Source organism: Nematolebias whitei, chromosome 2, assembly GCF_014905685.2.
Source record: "Nematolebias whitei isolate Nwh7 chromosome 2, NemWhi1, whole genome shotgun sequence".
In the NCBI taxonomy this organism is placed as follows: Eukaryota; Metazoa; Chordata; class Actinopteri; order Cyprinodontiformes; family Rivulidae; genus Nematolebias; species Nematolebias whitei.
The window spans coordinates 31,847,330-31,865,980 of record NC_056499.1 but is presented as its reverse complement, the minus strand read 5'-3'; the positions used below and the strand labels follow the sequence as shown (position 1 = coordinate 31,865,980).

At 38.4% G+C, this 18,651-nt stretch overlaps 1 protein-coding gene across 1 annotated transcript in view; it reads right to left on the bottom strand.

Moving 5' to 3' along the window:
- Positions 1-771: 771 nt before the first annotated feature.
- mmp15b (matrix metallopeptidase 15b) overlaps positions 772-18,651 on the bottom strand; it is a 26,203-nt gene continuing 8,323 nt past the window's right edge. The window contains exons 2-10 of the mRNA XM_037697628.1: positions 15,302-15,450; positions 14,784-14,906; positions 14,233-14,540; positions 10,320-10,481; positions 9,725-9,921; positions 6,711-6,849; positions 2,845-2,995; positions 1,919-2,037; positions 772-1,676 (exon numbers count right to left, since the gene is read on the bottom strand). Coding sequence (XP_037553556.1) covers positions 1,168-1,676; positions 1,919-2,037; positions 2,845-2,995; positions 6,711-6,849; positions 9,725-9,921; positions 10,320-10,481; positions 14,233-14,540; positions 14,784-14,906; positions 15,302-15,450 — 1,857 coding nt within the window. The 3' untranslated portion in view covers positions 772-1,167. The remainder of the gene's footprint in view (positions 1,677-1,918; positions 2,038-2,844; positions 2,996-6,710; positions 6,850-9,724; positions 9,922-10,319; positions 10,482-14,232; positions 14,541-14,783; positions 14,907-15,301; positions 15,451-18,651) is intronic.

The window sequence follows — 18,651 nt, the reverse complement described above, 5'->3', positions numbered from 1 at the left end:
GCATTCACACACAAAGCATTTGCTGATACTTGAGTCAACATCACAAAACCAACTCCTAATCTAAATAGTACCAAATCTACAAAATGCAAGGTCTATCGTGTGCACCTGCGAAATCTAGAGATGATAGTGGAGCTCTGCTGGCTGTTTCCAGTCATTAAGATCTCCCTTCGATGAGGATTACTTAAAATTTTTACGTTAGAAGAAATCTCACAAGTATAACTGGCCAATAACGCTATGGCTGAGAAATCCTACTCCAAACTTGCAGAGCACTACCCAAAAACACAAAAGAGCTCGCAACAGACAGAGTGTCCTACAGAAAAAGGTCCAAACAACTACTTGAATAGTGAAAGTTTAACACTTTTTTATGTCCTGTGGAGAGTCAGCAAGATGAGAGAATAGCAGAAGCTACAAGGAAAAGTTAGCAAATGCTAAATGAAAAAGCTACTTAGTTGGATTCACACACAGTTAGTGCCACAGTAAGTAGAAAAAAGTAATACCGGGCTCATAACAGGTTTTCATTAACTACAATAAAATAGCTGTAAGTCCAGTTAAAACTCACTTTCACATCTTTAACATATGAGAGTGCAGATATTGGAGATATTAAAGATACTTTGATTGCAGCAGGGTCATCAGAAATACTAAAGATAATGTGGGGCAGGGCCACTATTCAGCCATAAATGAAGCAAAGAACCTTGTTTGCGAATCATTGAACGTTTTCCCTCTGAGATGACACAAACACATGCCAAGATATCTCGTAAAGAAAAAGCTGAGGTTAGGGGAAGGCAGTGGCAGTACAAAGAAGAGAGAGAATCCAATGGCCTTCCTGATTTACAAATAACAATAAAAAACTCACACACAGAATGTACCCTCCCACCCCGAAAAAAAACATCAAATAAAAACAATGTGCAAAGTACTCTAGTATAAATAGACTACAGTCACTGCGTAGTAGAGCACCATGGGAAACAGGAGAAAGGAGAGGTGGTGTGTACGTCAGTGTGTGTAAATATAAGACGTTGCTTATGTTTGTTCATAGTTTGTGAGTGCCTGTGTATGCGTACAGAATGGATCCAAGAGCTGCAGGAGCCACTGAGCATTTGAGACAGACAGGTTAGGTGAGGGGACGTATTTAAAGTCTGGTTCACGTTCAGTGCCTCCTTGTGGCCAGGGTCAGACCCAGTCTTGCAGTGAGCGCTTGCAGTGCACCAGCAATCGTGGCGCCCCTTTGCTCTGCAGTGTGTTAATGATGGCGTAAATCAGTCCCAAGATGCACAGCACCAGGACCAAAGGGATGGTCACCATCAGAATATTCATGGTTCGCTCCTTGCTGTCATCTACCTTCAGCACCACATCCACCTCATTGGTGTCTTCTTCCTGACCCTCACGGTAGTCTTCTTCTTTGTCCTTGTCTGAGCCTTTGCCTGTGTCTCCATCTGTGTCTCCACCGTCTGTTCTATCCTGATCTTTGCCCTTGTCACCGTCACGTCCTGCGTCCGGGTTGAAAGGGGGACGGTTTACATCAGGGTATCTGCGCCCGGAGTCTGTGTCACGGTCAGGATCTAGGTCCACACTGCAGCCCATGAAGTCTCTCAGGATGGACTTGGGGTAGCCTGGTTCACTCTTCATACGATGGTTGTCAAACTTCCAGTACTTGGAACCCTTATAGAAGAATGTGTAAGCTGAAATATACAAAGAAAGTGGAACACAAAAGTGATTATAAAAACAAGACATCATGTGCTTGAGATATTCAATGTGATCAATTTCATTTCCACTCTACAAAGTGAAGCAAACAATGCTGTGGCTAAAATTCACTTTGCAACGTGACCATCTCTCCTGATAGAATGACCACACCCTGATTTGTTATTTTAGGCAGATTCACACATGCTCATTCACTAAGAGCTCTCATGTTGTCTTAACTTACCTCCATCATCGCTGAGGAAGGCACCCTTGGGAGTATGAGGCACTGAGGAATCCCAAACTCTTACTGACTTTGGATAGCCTCTGTCAGCCAAACGTGATTGCTCATTGAAGCGCCAATACCTGTACACAGTAACAGAAAGGGGGTGGTAAGTTTTGGTGGTTTTGCTGTTTATCACTTGTTTAAACAAATCAGACTTCTTACCAAGAAAAGTATGTAGTGAGGATACATGATGTGTACATAAACTGTTTCCACAGAACATTTCAATCTGTGCACAACATAAATATACACTTAGAAACTCAAAGCCAGTCAGCATGCTGTGCTAACAGAAGACTGACCACACTTTAAGACCTACAGTCTGATTAATTTTTTATGATTATTGCATCACTGCCATTTCTGTTCTCACAAAAGAGCAGGTGGAGTTCAGCATGTTCTCATGACTTGTGTTCTAATACGGTTTCAGATTTTTCATCTGTACAACTTTAGGTGTATAGAGAAGTGTTGGGAATATAAAGACAACTAAAAATAGTATGGTATTGTTAAAATGTTTTACCTTAAGTACACCAACTGTACATGGTCATGATAGCATAGGTGTTACTGATGTGGACAATAATGGTTCAGCAGCTATTTGATGTTAAGAAATTAATTAAAAAAATACTCAAGTCAGAGAATATGCCTGTTAAATCAACGACTGCAACCACTCAGTTAAAAATGATGGCGGCTTCATGGAAAAAGTTGTGAGATTACCAAAGTTTGAGTCCTTAACTATGTTCCACAGACAGACAATGTTATGGCAGATTATTCTCTAATTTCTGATGGTCACAAAAAGAACGGGTTGACAGATTATTACAGTGACACTGACCGAGACCTGCCTCTGTGGCTAAGACAAATGAATGACAGAGATTTCATGTGATTAAGAGCTTCCTTACTGGTCTCCTTGAAAGAGGTAAGTGAAGCCTGTTGGCTCCCACCAGATTGCCGTGTCTATCCGGTCATATGGAATATCTCGACCAAAGTCAACCAGCTCAAGTGGATAGCCTGGTTCAAGGTTAGCCTCTCTGAAAAGCCAAAATCTGTTTCCTACGGAAGAGAAGAAAAGGGTTTTATAGCCTTTTTTATTTTACAATCGGATGATTCTCTTCTCACTGCCAAATATAAACCATCAATCCATCCATCCATCCATTATCTTCAGCTTGTTCTGAAGTTGGGTCAAATATAAACCTTGTGAAAAAAAATGTTAACACATACAATACTGAGAAACAATATGGACATGTGCACTTAATTATGTATATATTGGGAATAGACACACAAATTCACATTTTGGCAGGCATAGAAACACACGTGCCTGTGCATTTCATTTCCTGGAAATCCTGGCAAAAAACAGTCTCAGAAATCAAAAGAGTCTTCAGAAACACTTGTAAATTATAAAAAAAAAAAGCAGTAATGATTTGTTGGCAAGAAATCAAAACAAAGTAGGAATAAGTACGACATTACTGACTAAGAAGTTTGGGTTTGGCTTGTAACTCTCAATAAGGAGTGGCTGGTCTCGTGTCAGGCTGTAGCATTAAATATTTATATATTTTTATGAGGGGGAGGTTTTACTGTTTTTAAAATGTTAGACTGTAGGGAAAGGGAGGGGTGGTGTTGGAGTGCAATATTCCATTCAACCATTACAATTCTTTTTGGGCTTCAATCCACCTTCCCCTCCATCAGACATCCTTCCACCAAACCACCTCAACCCTCAAATCTCAAGATTTGAGAAACTAAATTTTTAAACACAGTATACTTTGTTTTAACAATGTTTCTGTTTTCAAGTACAGGAAAATGTTTCCTGGTACTGATTATCCTGCACGTTTCAGAGGTTTCCCAGCTTTAACACATGTGGTTTAAACCAAAGGGTCATTACTAGGTCTTTGCCAAATCAGATGAGACAATGAAAGTTTGCTGTTTGCAGGCGGGTTTGATAGAGCAGGGACACACATACAGATATTACTGATGTACGCAAGATCTATACCGGTGATCTAGAAACATGGGAAAGTCTGCTCATCCAAGCTAGCTTGTTGTAAAACGTTTAGAAAGATGCATTGCACACAAGTGTCCTGCATATTTTTCCACCTAGAAAATACAATCTAATTTGTATTTGCCATATTTTGCTAAACAGCCATCCAGATCCACTTAAGTTTGTAATATTACATGTTTTACCCATGTCCCGACTCTTCATAGCACTTCAACACATTTAGCTTGTTAGTTTGGGTGAAATCTTGACAAAGTGACAAATAGTCTGGAATTTGATTGGTGCAAAGTTGAAAGTTTACCATTTTGTTTTTGTGTCTATCATAAGTTGAGTCAGTCTAACATTTGTGAAAGGGATTTTTATACCAAAGTGTTATTATTTGCCTCCTACACCTGATTCCATCAGTGAACAGAAATAAAATCTGTTTAGCAGTACCAGGTGACATAAGAACTGGAAAATTAATAATTGATGTGAAAATTTTCTAAAATTGAACAAAAGTCATCCTCCAAATGTCAGCACAGTAAAATAAATCAGTCATTTGTATTTAGATTTAAGTTGGCTCATTACACAGGAAAAAAGTAAAGCAAAACAGACTGATTTGATGGGCTCATTTGTACATCTGACTGCTACCACCTCCTATTGTAGTGCTAGTTCCTCCTTTCTTCCCACCTCCCCACTCCCTTGTCTGGCCCTTCCTTTGTTAATGGCTCATAGCCAAGTGTCACACTGAGAGGCTTGCCAATGACATCATCCTCCACATTATCAACAGCTGCCCCAAAGCCCGAAGCTCCCAGAGTCAAGCACAATTAAAGGCTGGGTTCTTCCTTTTTCATTCAACAACTTCCATCGAGAGTTATAAAAGACAATCTGCTCCCACTGTATAAAATAACAAGCTGTGCTAAAAAAGATTTATGCTCAGCATGTAGAATACATTATGAGCGGCTGCCTTCTTATTAAGGTGAGGGAATTTTATCTGCAACCGGTGGACAGAGTTTCAGGATCTATTTTACTGCTACTATATGATAGCATTAGAGCATGATGGTTTGACGTGACCAGAAAGAAATATAACTCAATTTGAATTCTAAAGTAAAAATCAGATGGTGGGTTAGAATTTTAAAGCAAGAAAATACATATAAGGTAAGAAAGATGTGCTTAATGATGTTCACTATGCTCCGAAAATAATATTTTCGAGTATAAAGTTGAAATAAAGAAAATATGTTAAATAGGTGACTTGATTTATAAAATCAGATTGGTTTTCATGATAAGATGTGGATTAAATGTTCAAATATTCTTCTAACAAGGTTGAGAGACTTCTTCAAGGTTGAGAGAATATCTGAAGACGTCTTTTGGATAAAAAGACGAAACGTTTCAACAAAGAAGAAATATTGTTGCACATCTGTGTCCGATACAACGTGTATCGTACTTTTTGCCCTATAAGTCGCTTTTTTGTGTGTGCATAATTTGCATGCCCTGTGCCTTATACGCCCAAGTGATGTTTTTATGGATTTTTTCCCCATATTTATAAACCAATTTTTGGCTGAGATATGACCGTTTTCATTCATTCTGACTGAAATATTGAACACTACCATTTTCAGCCGCTAGATGACGATCGAGCAGTATGGCATGCTGTTGTGTCATGTAATAGGTAAAAGTAGCTATTAATGACACTTAGCCACTTGCTCTTGCCAAGATCGGATGCTTCTCCCCTCCCTCTCCGCTTTGCTTTGCTGCTCTGTTCGTCTGTGAAACTGCTTCTGAGCCTCTCTTGCATTTCTTCCGAACCACAATTATGGACTTGTTTTGATCAGTTGGTCCCTCAACTCAATTTACAACATTTCTTCGAAGACAGGCTTTAGGCGAGCCAATTCGCCCTGTTGGCACGCACGCAGCTGGATATGTCATCGACTGGAAGACTATCTCTGCTGCCATCTGTGGATTTTAAGGACGCATATTTAGTTGGATTTACGATAACTGATTCCTGCTTTTTGGATTCGGCTGGTTGCTGGTTTTATCTACAATCAAAGAAGTCGTCTGCAACAAATTAAGTGTTAATCTTGTTAAAATCTTTTTAAAGGCCTCCCTTGCACGCTCCTGCGGCTGCCAATTGGCAGCCAATCGATTTTTGGCACAACACCGGCCCACATTTCTGGGTTGTCAGCGGAGACACGTAACAAACGCGACGCGTCAGCGGTGATGCATAATGGATGTGACGTATACGGTGAAGCGACATATTCATGGATTCTTCCACTTTATTTGACATATTTGGACTGATGTGACTTATAGGGCGGTGCGACGTGTATGGCAGAAAATATGGTATATACAATTTGCCAACAATCCATTATAACAGAGATAGACAAGCAGCAAAACTAATAAAACATAATACAAGTCAGCCCTAATGGGGGTCCATCGTAATTAAATGAGTTCTGATTGGATGCATAAAGATTTAAGGCAATACAATACAACAAAACAAATTAATGTGTATGTCATTTAATGAGACAAATTGTTTTCTACCAAAAATTAAAAAGCAATCAAAAAATCAAATGACCACTCACACACAAGTCTAGTTGTGAGAATATAGAACCCTTTCCTAAAACCTGACTTGCAATTAACAAAGAGAAATGAGGCCAAGTGTTCAACATTTGTTCCCTGGCAGTAAAAGAAACTCCACATGTTCACTAAACAGTTAAATAGTTGAGCTTGTGTATATGCAGTTTATGATTTGCACATGTTCCCTGTAGATCATGAATACATAAGTCTGTCTGTGGGATGTTTGCTGCTTACCTTTGAAGAAGACGAACCTGCCGTCATGTCTTTCATAAGCAGCATCTATGTCTCCAGGCAGACCCCTCCAAAAGTGACCAATGGGCATGGGGTAGTTATCAAGAACCCTGTTCCTGCGCACCCTCCAGAACCAACGACCCTTGCGACAAACAAAGGAGTGTGTTCATGAGGGGAAGAGTTCTGCCATCGTTTTGTTGTTCCTAAATCAAACTTGAACAAGCAGCTTGTTTGTTTTTTCATTGCCCTTCCTAAGTTCTGAGGTAAGATAAAAGCTAGAACTGTAACAAATCCAACGTACAGAAGTGGCTACAGAAGACAAAGAACAGATTGCTTTTCATTGGTCAACAAATTCACCCCATTGAGGTCACAAAGCACTGTTGTAAAACTTGATGAATATTATGCCAATAAACAGAGCACTGAAAAATGACTTGATTGTAAAATAAAATAGTAGAACATTAACAGGCTAATAACAGACACTCATTTTTATGTTGGATTCGTCACCTCTTTCATATACTCGATCCACTCATAACAACCTATTACTGGATTACTTTATTATTTTTATAAAAACTGTGTAACACCTCGCTCATGTTAGACGCAGATAACAAAGACTGCCTGTATGATCAGATGTGCGTTTTAGCAGAAGCTTGTTAAGGAGCGGTGAGTCAGTGGTTCTTGTCCTGGATAAAGTAACAGTAAAATGCTTAGAGTTGCTTCTGTCTGGCAAGCACACCTTGTTTCGTCCTTCGTACAGGACGCACTGGCAGACAGGAGCAAACCCAGCTCAGTTTGTGTACTCTGACAGATCCCAGCCTCAACCAGATTAGGACTCAAATGTCCATATTAGTCCTCTGCTGCACAGACCAGATCTCAGTGTAGTGGGTGTGTTGGAAATGGCTCAGTTGTTGCATACTTACTTCTGCTTCAAGTGCACAAAATAACCTTTTTGTAAAATATAGATCTTTCTATTTTATTTAACTATACCATATCAAATACTAAAAACCTGTTTTTGCTGATAATTGGCTATGCAATTGGTGTTTGAAGTGCATATAATTAAAAAAAAAGTTATCAAGAGCAAAGAAAAATAAGTAAATGCTTAGTCTTTAATTCTAATCTTATGCACAGCGTCAAATCAACATGACTGCTGTGGTACATGTATACTCTGAAGCCACCTACCTCAAGTGAAGCATAGCTAACTCTTAAAATAAGTTGTTAAATGTCACCAGTTAATATAACCCTTACGCCATCACATACCCTAGACTTTGGCTAATGCTAGCATTTTACACCTACAGTACTCTTCTGATATATATGATTAGTCACAGCACAGCCAATTATCCTAAAGATTTAGTGTAATTTACGTCTTTTTGTGTTCGTATAAAACAGTGTCCTAACCACTGCATTTTGAAAATACAAATGAGTTATTCTCTGTTAAACCCATCGTTCAATAGGAAAAACTAAACAGTAAGGCACAGATACAACTGTTTGGCCATGTGCAGCATGGATGTGCAGGCATCAGGATATCAGGTCTTTTAACTACTGGTCAGTGCCAAACACACCTACACTAGAAGGTTGGAGATAATCATAGAGTCGTGTTTGTGTTAGCAAGAACAGAGTGCTGCTAAATGAGCATACCTAAAGGCAAAATATCAGTTTTCAAACTTCTTTCATAGAGCTTTGCTTTGCTCCAGTTTTTATACTTTTCCAAAGTAATCACCTGCAAGCAGCCATTTCTACACACATATCTCCAGCTTCAGTGAAATATGATATTTCACTGTCAAAAAGCAAAAAAAAAAAATAATTAAAGTGAAGCTAAGTTCATTAGTTTGCAAACATCTTCACCCTTGAGTGCTATTATCGCTGCACACCTCGGCCTCTGGAACTCATCATTATTTATGACAATTTTGACAGGATAATAACTCTGCTACAAAAAATAAAGCATGCCCAAACATTTGCAGGGTCCTGGTGAGGTCTAAAGGTGAATATTCAGGATGTAGCAGGCTGCCCATTACATGAGAGAGCTCCGTAATGATTTTCAACATGCACTAAACCTTGGTAGCAAGGTGCATCATGGGTGAGCCTGGTGGTAGGGGTGACCTGAGATGGTGCCTACGATGGCATGGCTAGGTTGTCAAGAATTTGAAGTAGGATTAGCGACATTGGCTTCATGACAAGGCAATGACAAAAAATAGCAGGAAAAACATAATTTGGTGAGTACTAAATGTGGAACAGCATCTTGATTGCCTTCATACTGAAGTTTTTCCACATTTGCCAAAATCCATCTCCATTCTAATGAGTTGGATGGGTCATGGGGTTCTCAACTTGTGTGAAGGGGGCCTTATCTTTGAAGGGCTGTATTATGTTAGACTATCCCCAAATAAGTCACAAATAAAAACAGAAAAAAAGGCAATTCTACAGGCCACTCAAATGCCATTAAACTCATCTCTGGGACAAATCCTGTTGACCTCTTACTGTACATCCCTGACCAATAAACGATTACTGAAACCACACAACAGAATGTCTAATGAAAAAGAACCACAAACCTGGATTGCAAAACATTTAAAATCCCTGTTCTTGTAATAAAAATCCAAACCCGGCTAAATGCAAAACCTGACAACAGCAAAATGATGCATTTAAATGTCAACCGTTTCTCTGTGACTAGACTCTTGGCTAATGGCTCGCTGCTGCCTAATGCCTTTTAAATGCTTTGTATGAGTCCAGAGCCTTTTAAAGACAAACACCTGAACACCCTCCATCTTTTTTTAACAGTGTTCTATCTCATAAAAGAACACGGTTCTGTAGGGTTTACAATCCACAAGAACCTGATTGGAAACAGACTTCTTGGCAATGCACATCATTTTTAAGTATAACTTGCCAAATGATTAATTCCTCAATGCTGCAGACTGATCTTTTAAACAAGGATTTCATATAAATGAATCTTCAAAAAGGTAAGCCTCTTTCGTCTAATGTTGTCACTAAATTTAAAAATGCTCTTACTATATGATGTTAAAAAGATTTACCTTGAAAACAAACATCTCTCCTCGCAGCATAGCAACAGCGTCAAAGTTGCCTTCACATATATTGGGTCCATAGTGGTCTGGTTTGTCAGTGGTCCTGGGTCGGTCAGGGTGTCGAGGAGGTGGCTGAGGTGGTTTGGGTTCTGGGCGGCGGGGGGTCACTGTAGGCAGAGTGTGGGTGGGGCCACTGTCACCTTGCCCTTCAGAAAATAAATGGACATGTGACCCTGATGCTCTATAGATGAACTCATTTCATGCAAACATTCAAGTTCATATTATCACATGGCATCCAAAGTTTGATCATATCAGGACAATACAATATTTTAAACTTTAAGAAACTTCTTCATTTGTAATTAATTTGAAAAAGTGTTAAAGTAATTAACATTTGACAAAAACATACTGTAGGTTAAAATTCATTAAAAAAAAAGATTGACTTATTTAGAAAACATTGTAATCTTTCTGGCCATTTTTCCTGCATCACAAAGAAATTATTGGTAAGTATTTGGAAAATGAATATGTTCCATAAACAACTTTTCTGCACATACATTATATACATGTGAAGAGTCAACAACACAAACAAACTGAGTATCTTTCATACCATAGATTTGTTGTATGCCTTGCCGGTCATCATCAGGTAGCTGGAAGTTCTCAGTCTCCATCCATTGATAGAAGGGGGCCATGATGGCCAGGGGGTTGCTGGAGTGCTCCAAACCCAAGGCATGTCCCAGCTCGTGGACCGCCACCAAGAAGAGATCATTACCTGAAAGAACATGAAACAAGTTGGTGAACACACTATATACTAACAAACATTATAATATAGTGATGTCAGAGAAAATACATGAGACTTTCTAGATTTAAAATTACATCATACATGCTTAATGTAGAATATTCATTCGATTAAGACACTATTTAATTCTATTAAATAAAATTCTATTAATAATATGTAATATCTGATTAATATCGCTAAAATTAGAAACATCCATCCATTCTCTTCCGCTTATCCGGGGTCGGGTCGCGGAGGTAGTAGCCTAAGTAGGGAAGCCCGGACTTCCCTCTCCCCAGCCACTTGGTCCAGCTCCTCTGGTAGAATCCCGAGGCGTTCCCAGGCCAGCCGAGGAACATAGTCCCTCCAGCCTGTCCTGGAGTTACTTCATATTAACACAAAATAAAATTTAAAAATCTGACTTTTTTTATTTTTATAAAACTGTAGGCTTGTCTTTTCTAGCCTGTTCCTGTAGGTTTATACCTTATGTGAAGCCGGCCCACAGCTGGGTATTTCCCCTGGTCAATAACTCTTTGTTGTTGCACACACAGGACCGTGGCCTGGAAGAGTTTTGACTCTAAAGCCATTTTGTCTGCCCCATAATTAGCTACAATGATTGATCACATGTTTGCCAATGACATCCTGCATTAAGGAAACTAAGACGTGGTGATGTCATGCACAAGAAATGGAAATGCACTGCATGCCTTTCTACACTTATTATCTTTTTTTAAGCACAAAAAGGTGCACACCATTCACTCCCCCCTTTAACTTTCTGTACTTTCAGTCACATGAACGTCCTCATGGCATGCTGAGTTGCAGCTAACACTCAAGGAGAGAAAACAGCAGTAGACAAGAAATAGTGCGCGAGATAAAGCTGAAGACGGATGAAGGGCGAGTGAGGAGATAAAGAGGCCTTTGTAGAGTAACTGACATCCATTCAGCTGGACAGAAAGAAAAGCAAATGTACACCTCAAAAGTCTTTGTGCAGCTAAAAGTTTGGCCAATGCAGCTGTTAGTTTCTCTGACTCCCGTTGCATTTTGTCAGAAATGTTTTATTTGAACTCCCTGCAGGTTTCTTCTCGTTTGTCACGTCTCAGTTTATTCATCACCAAAAGGGGGACGTCCAAAGAACAAAAGGGCAGAGCGACACCTTGACAACCAAAACACACTTCCCAAGCCTACTCTGCATTTATTCCAGTAACTTGCTTGTTTTATATTGATATAAAATGAAGTTCTGAAAAAAAAAGAAGAAAAAGCATCTAATGTCTAAAAATATGGTTTTTTTTCTTTCTTTTTTTACTTTTCTCATCAGCTGATACCCATTCTTTACATTCGGCTATTGATTTTGAAAAGGCCGGGGCTCAATAAGAAGGATATTTTTGAATTTAATTTGTAATTTGTGTTGCGTTAAGGTACAGTTTCATTTGTATTTGTATAAAACTGTGGTAACATTTACAACCTTAGTAACTTCTTGATTGAAAACTAATATCTCCATCATTTATTTTTATTCTATTTTTTAAACCATCATAATGGTTTTGAAGCACTATTTTCCGAAACATTTATCTAAAGTAAACTAAAACTCAAATTTGAATTTAGATTTGTTTGAATCTTTAGTTAATAAACTCAAGTACAAAAATTATGTTGCCTTTATTGACAACCCTATAGAGTGTATGTAAACATTTTTAACATATCTTAAATGTAATGCTCTTGATATCTGAGTTTCATTCACATCTGTCCAGTGATTCATGATGTATTTCCCTAAAGACAGATAGAAAAACAAAAACTAACATTAAGATAACAAACTGAACAATGATAAATGTCCTGCATGTTGATCTATGAACTGCATAAGAAGTGTAAAGAGAATCAAGATCAAATTGAACGTTGAAGTTGTTGCATTCAGTGTTTAATAAGTCAGGCAGGCAGATATGCCAAGTAAGAATTGGGCTACAAACAAACAGGTACTGTGAAAAACACACAAATATTACTGAAAGAAAATCCTGAATTGTAAGTGGAGAAGCGTCTCGTCATGAAACCTAAACTTTTATGTGTTTAGTGTTTCATGGAGGAGATGTGGCCAGATGAAAAGACTCTTCAGTTCTAGTTCTGAAAAGAAAATTCTTAGCTCAGATAGAATTGGAGTCAATGTTAGTTTGGGTGGCCTCTGCACTTTGAAGGACTTTAGAGTAGACCATAGCAGTGAGAAACACTGGGAGAACAAGATAAAAACACTGCATCTTGATGTAAAAATGGAAGAGTTGTGGGAGCATGAAGAGTTTGTTTGCAAAAATATGGAAAGATTTGACAGCTCAGAAGTTAATATGACAATCATCAACCTACCAAGTGAAACATTTTGTCATAAAATCTCCACCAATCATAACACTTAAACTGTGATTGTGTGGAGAATGTAAATTATATCAAAATGACCTCTTCTAAACTGACAATGTATCTACTGTGAAGTATTGAGCTATAAAGCTCCAAACAGCACTGCGATTTCAAAACTTTTTTTACCCCAAATTTTCACCATCGGGTACATGGGATTTTTTACAGTAGTCTTTTGCAACATGATGTACTGCAACCAAACACCATATCACAAGATTGCTGATCGACTAAAGAACTGACCATTTTGTTTGTGTTTTCAACGATTGCCAAATTTGCGTTGAAGAAAAATAATCCAATAGTAATATTTGGCCAGCATGTAAAATAAACACAATTTCCATACAGTAAGAAAAACTGGTATGGTCTGTATTTTTGTTGTTTAACAACAGTAATCAAACAAATTTTGAAAAACTGTCACAGCAAAGAATTGGATCCATTAGCACGGATACTTTCAACTAAAACTGAGGACACTCAAATTTTACAAAAGCTAGGAGTCAACGTTTTATCAATATCAGACAGGAAGATTGCAAACATCCCATAATTAAAAGGAGACTCTGTCAGTCTCAAGAGCAGATTGTAATTTGGTTGAACTTTGCTTTTAAACTGTGTAAGTGGTGTAGCGCAACGAGGGGACTGATCTTCAGATCTCCCTGAGTGGAACACTCTCCCACTTACTGTGGCATTCCTTCATCCCTGTGATCTGCTCTGAAACACGCCACAGACACACACTTATATACAAGCACACACACACACACATGCACAAGAACACACAACCATTAACTGTCTGTGTCTGCAAAGCAAATGTAGATAATCAGGTGAGTTAAAAGTTACAAACAAAAGTCTGACAAAGAGATTCCCTAAACTCTTAACTTCTGTATAAGATTAGTTAAATCCTTGACATCTATGTTGATTTGGAGGAGCTGAGCACTAAAACAATGGCAGATGAGAAAAGGTTTGGGCAGTAATTGAAGTCCAAAAAAGCCTGAAGTATCTACCAGTACATTGCATGTGTGTTCCTGGAGCAGCATAATGGTTAATGGATTATTCCACAAGAAAACTGAGACACAGGCTGAGATGCCTAACAAGTGTTTGAGCTTTTTCAGTGCTATATGGTAACACATGGTTGGGGTTAATTGTACTGTGCCACATACGGTTAGCCAAAGGTCCAAGTCACAGGGGAAGCTGTCTGTAATCTATTACATAATAAATCCACCTCGTTCACTGAAACCACTCAAATCTTTGCTTTCACCTAACATTTCAATAAAAGCCTACATCATGTCATTTAAACCCAGTAAGTGGCCTTTTGTTTGATCTGATCTTTTTAAAAAAATCCCCCAAAATCCTTAAAATATAAAACACTGTTACTGTTTACCTTGGACATTGTGGTTCCCTATGGTCCACGGTTCTTCAGAGTCAAAATGCGTGTCCCCACCCATTCCAGGTCCAGGGAAGTAGGCGTGAGCTAGGAAGCCCCCCTCCCCATCAAACGGAGAGCTGTCCCCATGAAAACCCGAAGCAAAAAAGATCATGATGTCGGGCTCCTTGCGACGTCCATATTTGATTTCCTGGTAGGAGATTTCATCAAAGGTCAGTGGGGTGACACTCTCCCAGACTTTAAAGGCCCGCCGGATGGCCTCATATGAGTTATACTCTCCAATTTTAGGGGTGTAGTTCTGAATGCTATAGTAACAAAAAAGGTAGAAGAGACAATTAAAATGAGTGCAACTCAAAAACCTGACAGTTTGCATAAGGCTGTTTATGCTGTCTGAGCTACAAGTTTGAACAAGGTGACTGAAAAACTACATTAAGGCTTACTTCCACATTTTCAGTTTGTGTTTCAGAATATAAATAACATTGGACTGTTTTTAAGTAGCATCAACAACAAACTACAGGTCTTTTTGTGACATGTGTTCGTCTTGTTACCTGTAAGTGAGATGGTTTTTGTTCCATTTATGTCCAGTGAGTGCATAGCGCTTGCGCCGCACGTTGGTTTTGATCTGCCCTCCAAACTTGTCAGGCACGCCGCAGCGAGGTCTCTTCATGGCGCTGAAAGAAATCAGGAGCAGGACGGTGTTATGTGTTTGAACGATAACAGAGAAGATGGAGGGTGGTGTGGTGTTACAACCCCTCCTAGGCTTCACTGAAGTCCGAGTATTCCCATCTAGTTTAACTTGTACTCGTGTTGTTTGAACTGTCCTTTACAAAAAACTGTGAGAGCGTGTTTTATTAGCAATGTTACGAAGAAAGCAGGGGAGGGAATTCAACTCTACTGTATGTATGTATAACAAAACAGTAATTTTCCTATATTATAAAGACTTTCTCAAACCAGAAGACTATTTAACACATTGAGAGAACCAAAATGGACTGACAAGCAGTGCATGGGGTTTAATTATTTTTTAATGTATGAATGAGTGAATTCATCATAGCAAAGCCCTGCTGACCTGATGGTCTGAGCATCCATCTGACCCGTGACCTCCAGACTGTAGAATCGCTGCATGTCACTGATGGCACTGGACAGAATCTGAGCTGATCGCATGGTCGACATCTGTCGGCTGGCTTGGGGCAAGTAACCATACGTCCTCAGCCATGACTACAAACAGACACATACGAAAACAACAAGAAAAAAAACAAACATTAAGACTTTTATTGAAGATACAAGTGTTACCATAGTTGCTTTAGGAGAATGTGGTTATTCTGTGTTACTACTGAGAGCCATGCTTCTGTTTCTTGACGTCATGACAACGATACAAGCAGACATTCAGGAAACACTTTCACATGTGAGTGAGCATATGTTTAGTTTTGTGATTGTAAAAGAAAGTATGTAGGGTGGAGAGGTCCACTGCCTCTGGCTGTACTGCAAGAATTTTGGGGCGGGTGGGCTTGTGGAGGCTGGAAGTGGTGACAGACTGCAGAGAGAAATCGTGACATTTGACCCAATCACCGATGACGCAAAGCCTATTCCACCTGTTATGTCGAAACCCAATACGGCAGGCACATGCACTTACACTCCCACAGGAAGGCTCAAACATACTGCACTGAGTAGCTACTCCTGCATGTGGACACACACCCAGTGGAAGATAAATAGGAAAAAGAAAGAAGTAAATATTTGTGTGCACGTCTCAAGTTCACACCCATCTTTCATAACACAAGAGAGCTCAAAAATGTCTATTTGTCCGCACTCTCTTTTCAAGCAATAAAACCATATTATCCTACTACATACAAAAGAATATATAAAAAGTGCTCTAATCACATATATGTGCTGCCCACCAAACTGTTAGGTAAGGACCTACCACTGTGAGGCATTTATTGGAGTTATTAGAAAATAAAAAATACCACACAGTTCCAAGAAAACCCTTTTATTTGTGGTTTACCCTGGTTTTCATCACTGCCATTTCTCTATAGAAATTTAACATGACTCAATCAATAAAAAAGTCAAGAACCAAATGTTTTCTGCTGAGAGAAACTTGTATTGTCAATGCTTTTACTGGCTGCCAAAATAAAAATATCCATCAAATAAGTAGCAATGTCAACCTGAATCCATTTTCTTAGTCAACCTGAATCCATTTTCTTAAACATCACATAGTTTGATGCGAGTATCACCAGTTATTAGACCAGCCCTTGCACTACAACTGTGATTGATTATCTTGACCACATTATGCCTGACCGATCAATCACTGTCAATAACTGAGCTGAACCTGACCAGATTTTATTATTACAGTATTATATTCCCTGTAACCAAAGTTGGCCATCAAGAAAAAGAGAAAAACTGCAGTTTTTTTCACCATAAACTCAGTCCAGCCTGTGTGTAAATATATACAGAATAGTGTGAATGTGGCCTTTGTTTTATTTTATAAGAGCTGTAAAAATAAATCTCCAAAGCAAAATTTTTTTTTCGGTCACAAGACACTTCATGTATCTTAAATAAACTGTTCCTTGTTTCACAAAAAAAAATTTAAATCATGTCATCTGGACAAGTTTCTTTAAGGGCAAAACTTTTCGTCTTTCATACGAAAGACCTTTCTGCTATTCTGTCTTTATGTGTGCGTGTGCGTGTGCGCGCGTGTGTGTGTGTGTGTGTGTGTGTGTGTGTGTGTTGAAGCAGGAAGACATGAAGTGAGGGCTGAACTGGAAGTGACCCTGACTCACCTCTGGCTCAAGATAAGGAAGTCCAATATATGCTGACGCACCATCCACAAAACATGCAGAGACCTACTGAAACACAAATCTAACCCCTCACCTTGTTTTACAAACACATTTGAGAAAAAATGGTGAAGTAGAAGAAAGAAAACAGTTTCCAAGGCCATCTGTTTCAGGACGGAATAAAGGACAAGTGTATCAGACACTGATGTAAACTAGAGAGGCAATAAAGCCACAAGGGTTTGACTTTATGACAAAACTTTAAAAAAGCCCCACTGATTTTAGATTTGTGTTTTGGATACAACCATAAATAATTTATAACTTTAACATCAGGAAAAAAAAACAAAAAAACTGCATAACTTGATGCACAAATTCAACAGCAGCTGTTGACATCAGACGGGAATAAATAAACCCCCTAAATTTAGATAATGCTTTCACAATATATAGTTTTTGCACAATAGTTCAATAGTTTCCTGTTTTATTGACAGCCACACATATTTTTTGCTAGCTGCAGCCTCGGAAATATTTTTGAAACACATATTTTTATGTATTTTGCTTGCATGTGCTTCGTATTCCAAAAACAGGTGTTTGTTTTCAAACTTAATGCTGAGCTCTCATTTCTGCAGTTATATCATCTAACATTTTACATATTAGCATAAAAGTGTGTATTACATGTAGATTATTATGTTTTATAAAATTTTAAAGAAGTAATAATCCAAGGAAAAGTGTTGAATTTGTCAAAAGCCCTTGTAAGATGCTGTATAAAGAAAAGGAGGGGTGCACCAACTGATCACTGATTTATAAAAATTCTGAACTGCCAATTCTGATTTTGGCCGATACCGATTTTGTTTTATAAGCAACACTGTCAGGTGTTATAAGGTCACAATGCACCTTCAATTTTCCAATATTGTTTTATTGAAAAACATACCCTTGGACAATATCATAGAAACAATACAAACTTGTTTTAACTGGTCATGAGGTAGTGCTCTGAAATATAAATGAAGTTCAGACAATTGTTGTTAAAACTAAAAATATCTGTAAAATCAGTTTCTCATGTATCGGCCCAACGGTAATATTTTTGCACTTCAGCAAGCATTAGCCAGGGTCACACGTCTTTAAGCCTTGTGTTTCTGAACGTGTGACCTATCCAGGTTGTATCTCGTTTCTAGCACAGTGACCGCTGAACATGGGCACCAGCTCTCCGCCATTCAGAAAGGAAACGAGTAAAGGAAAAGAATGAATGGACTTTGTTACATCCTTATGCATTGTTCCTTTTTTTTTCTTCATACAGCTCTTTATATAAAACTAGTGTAGCGTTTCATCTTGAATTTGATTTCTTTCATATTGTCAGTAGATTTTATTTTTGCCAATTAACAGCTAAGTTGGTGTCAGAATAAAAGCACACCAGTTCCTACATCATGTACGATCATGCTCGTACATAGTTTTAAAATGCTTTTTTTGAACCCCTTACAAACTGACAAGTTTCAACATATTAGAAGACAATCTTATTTGCACCACTTTGGCACAAGGAACTGCATTGGAATGTTTTATTTCTTTGTTGTGGACCAAAAAAAAATAAATTTTATATATATATATATATATATATATATATATATATATATATATATATATATATATATATATATGCATTTTG